The sequence below is a fragment of the Ostrea edulis genome, chromosome 1 (genome assembly GCF_947568905.1).
Source record: "Ostrea edulis chromosome 1, xbOstEdul1.1, whole genome shotgun sequence".
Taxonomy (NCBI): Eukaryota; Metazoa; Mollusca; class Bivalvia; order Ostreida; family Ostreidae; genus Ostrea; species Ostrea edulis.
The window spans coordinates 109,032,904-109,036,573 of NC_079164.1; the positions used below are offsets into that span (position 1 = coordinate 109,032,904).

At 36.2% G+C, this 3,670-nt stretch overlaps 1 protein-coding gene across 1 annotated transcript; it reads left to right on the plus strand.

Annotated features, from left to right (window-relative positions):
- Positions 1-388: 388 nt before the first annotated feature.
- Positions 389-3,252, plus strand: LOC125664752 (uncharacterized). Its single transcript, XM_048897563.2, has 5 exons — positions 389-607; positions 712-784; positions 952-1,395; positions 1,830-1,844; positions 3,158-3,252. The coding sequence occupies exons 2-5, from the start codon at positions 712-714 to the stop codon at positions 3,172-3,174; spliced, it is 549 nt and encodes a 182-aa protein (XP_048753520.2). The 5' UTR covers positions 389-607; the 3' UTR covers positions 3,175-3,252.
- The last annotated feature ends 418 nt before the right edge of the window (positions 3,253-3,670 follow it).

Below are 3,670 nucleotides of genomic sequence, written 5' to 3' on the forward strand. Positions count from 1 at the left end.
GTTTGAACCAAGGGGGATAGAGTGAGTGCAGTCACGCTTCTGGCGAGCTATATTGTCTTCTGACAACTCTTCTAACGCTTCATATGTACGTTTTCTAAAACCACGAAAGGTTTTGATTAAACAAATATAACCCGTGTTTTTCTTAATTTGAAGGTGATAATAGTTTAGTTCAAATAAAACTTAATTGTCTGGTTTTCGAACAACAAACTATCTAAGTGTTTTCAATATAAGTACTTTTTTAAGATCCAGCTATAGAATGCTCAATGTTTTCCATCTACTTACCTTACATTAATTTTTTCACCCTTGTTCTTACATTTTATGGGAACAGCTTTTACACTCTTACATAATCACGAATTAATGTACATGTATCTGAACAACTACTTCAAGTTTATTTTCACACACTATGTGTGGGATCTAGAGGAAATCAAGGCGTAAACTTGTCAGGTTAAGATGTCAAACAACAAAGTCATGTAAAATTATACTCAATTAACGTATCTTCTCCGGAAATTGATTGAAACAAATAACTATAAAAACCCGTCTGTAAAGCTATTCCGTACAGAGTTCCATTTCTCCGGCTAGAGTAACTCAGTCTACCACCTCATTAAAGGTAAGTACAAAGAATGTAGCTAGAGGTATTTTCACTAAGTAAAGTTAAACTACTTCAAAAATGATTTTTTAAAATCGTTCTTTAGAATTTCATTTGAATTTCAGATGGCATCTTTCCTTTACGCTGTATCTGCCGCTTTGGCCGTCGCTATGGTCAGTGCTAGAGCTTATGGCCCAGGTATGTATATTTGTATAACATGATATTGATTCAGCAAAGAAACATTGAAATATTAGAATGGAAATGAGCTCAAACTTGGAGAAAGAAAAAAGCCTTTATAAGAAGTGAATGACGCCCTTTATTTAAGTTTTCTTTTTCCTGATCTTTGATAAATTACTTTTTCTCAGGTGGTAATGGTAACAGAATGCCCTCTGGAATGGGAGGTGGTATGATGTCAATGGGAGCCATGGGTATGATGCCAAAGAACGGTGCACCCATGATGCCAATGAACGCTGCACCCATGATGCCAATGAACTCTGCACCCATGATGCCAATGAACTCTGCACCCATGATGCCAATGAACGCTGCACCCATGATGCCAATGAATGCTGCACCCATGATGCCAATGAACTCTGCACCCATGATGCCAATGAACGCTGCACCCATGATGAACGCTGCACCCATGATGCCAATGAACGGTGCCATGAATGCAATTGGTAAAATGATGAAAGCCGCTGCCATGGGTGGAATGCCCTCAATGGGAGGCATGATGTCAATGCCAATGAATGGAATGATGGGAGCTGGTAACATGGGCGCTATGGGCAGCATGGGATCCGCAGGAAGCATGGCAGGTAAGCTGACATCATATAACGTACTATTTATCATTAGAAAAGCTCGAATTTGATGTATAAAATAACAGAAAACTAAGCGTTTGTTATCAAGTGCAGTGTCAGTCAACAGTATGGCATTTCCCAATATTGTTTTGGGAAACATTAATCCCTTTCTATTGGATTTCAAATAACATATTCATAGTTATGAAGAAACGGTTTTTAACTCTCAGTTAAAATTACATTTTTTCTGCTTTACCTGGATTTGCCTATGAAATAAATCCGTCTAACTGAAGTATGAAATTTCCCCCCTACTGTGAATAGTGGTTCATGTATCATTATTGTAAATTAGCAAGAAAATTTCCAACTTATGTTATTAAAATAGTCGTTGTGGTAAAGAGATAAGCACTTCAATATCGAAGATCTGTTTTCAAAAGAATTAAACTTTTTTATTGCAGGTATGGGAATGAAATGTAAGTATATTTTTGCAAGCATCAACAAAGAGAACCTTTATATATGATAATAATACTTCAAAGTTAATATAATAAGATATAATATAGCCTAATATATTATAAGACTGAATAATTCCGAGATTTCTGATTGGCTGAGACACAACAAATCAGAAAAATAGAACATTATGTTCACTTCGCTGTGTCTTCGAGGTGAATATAACATTCGATTTCTCGAACATTGGGAATTTCCAGACTGATGCGATTTGTTTTTATTTTTCGTCATCCAATGAAAACTTGCGTCTCTCATCACTTTCGTCCAAGTCTTGCACTAATGATGTAAAACAAAGATGGTCGATTAAATATCATTTGATAAGCTGAATAGTAGGTGGTTTTGATGTTTTGAATTATTCAATCAAATGATAAACAAAACACTCGCATCTCTCATCACTTTCGAGTAGGTTTTGTGCTAAAGCTGTAAAAAAAAACAAATAAAAAGATGGCGGATCAAGTATCTTTTCGTAAGCTTTAGTAGCCGGCTGCGATATCATACAATTATTGAGGTCAATATGATGTTCAAAGTAGAATAGTCACCTAGCCTGAATAAATAAAACATCGAAATTGGCTAATAGACCTACGAAACTAACCCAGATCAGCCATCACTGTATAGCCTAGACTGCAACAGATGGTCGAAAATGAATAGAGACGCGAGTTCTTGCTTACTTTATGACTGAATAATTTCATACATCGAAACTGGCTAAAACGAGAACTTAATCATTTATTCCTGAACAGATATATTTCGATCGGGTTCGGTGTTACTATAAATCAACAATATAGTCAATACAGCTTGTGATAGAAGTCATTATTTATACACATTCTACTGCAAGATAGTCAAAAGTGAATAGAGGTGCGAGTTCTCATTGTGTGACAAAAACGATATTCATCATTTGGAAATTCCCAATTCACTTTTGGTCATATGTTAAAGAAAGCTAGAGTTATATTCATCTTGAAGGCAAGTGCAGGAGAATAGTTAAAGTTCTATTTTTCCGAGGTTGTTGAATCTCAACCAATCAGAACGCACATAATTATTCAATCATATAAGAATTTGAATTATTCAATCATATAATAATACTATTATTGAAATTGTATCAGTCAATACAATGTTTCTGCTACCCTAAACGTACAATACTCACCAGGCCCTCTGGGCTCGATAAAAATTGTACTTCTCGTGAAGCTAAATGACGGTCTTGACCTAAAAAAGTCAATAAGCGTATGATATAATGTCAATAAAATGTATGATATAATGTCAATAAATGTATGATATAATGTTCTTTCAGCTGGATACTCTGCGTAACTGACTAACCATCTCTCAGGACTATTCATGTGTATTTTATAATATAGAATTGCAATAAAGAGCTGTATTTTCCTTGAATTGTCTAAGTGTGTCATTATTTGTTAGAATCAAGTCTCTCCAAAGAGAAGAGTGAAAAAAAACATGTAATATACATGTGTATCAGACCTCGCATTGGGTCAAATGCTGTCTGGCGTGTTTCATACCGATTGTTAAGCTGTTCTTGGCGCACTGATTTTGACTGCGGATAACTCCGTTTACCTGATCAGGATATGGGGCTCACGGCGGGCGGGTGTGACCGGTCAACAGGGGATGCTTACTCCTCCTAGGCACCTGATCTCACCTCTGGTGTGTCCAGGGGTCCGTGTTTGCCCAACTATCTATTTTGTATTGCTTGTAGGAGTTATGAGATTGATCACTGTTCGTTATCTTCACCTTGCATCTATCAGATATTTAAGAAATAGAATTGCGGCAGCGCTTCATGAAAATATGCCATCGT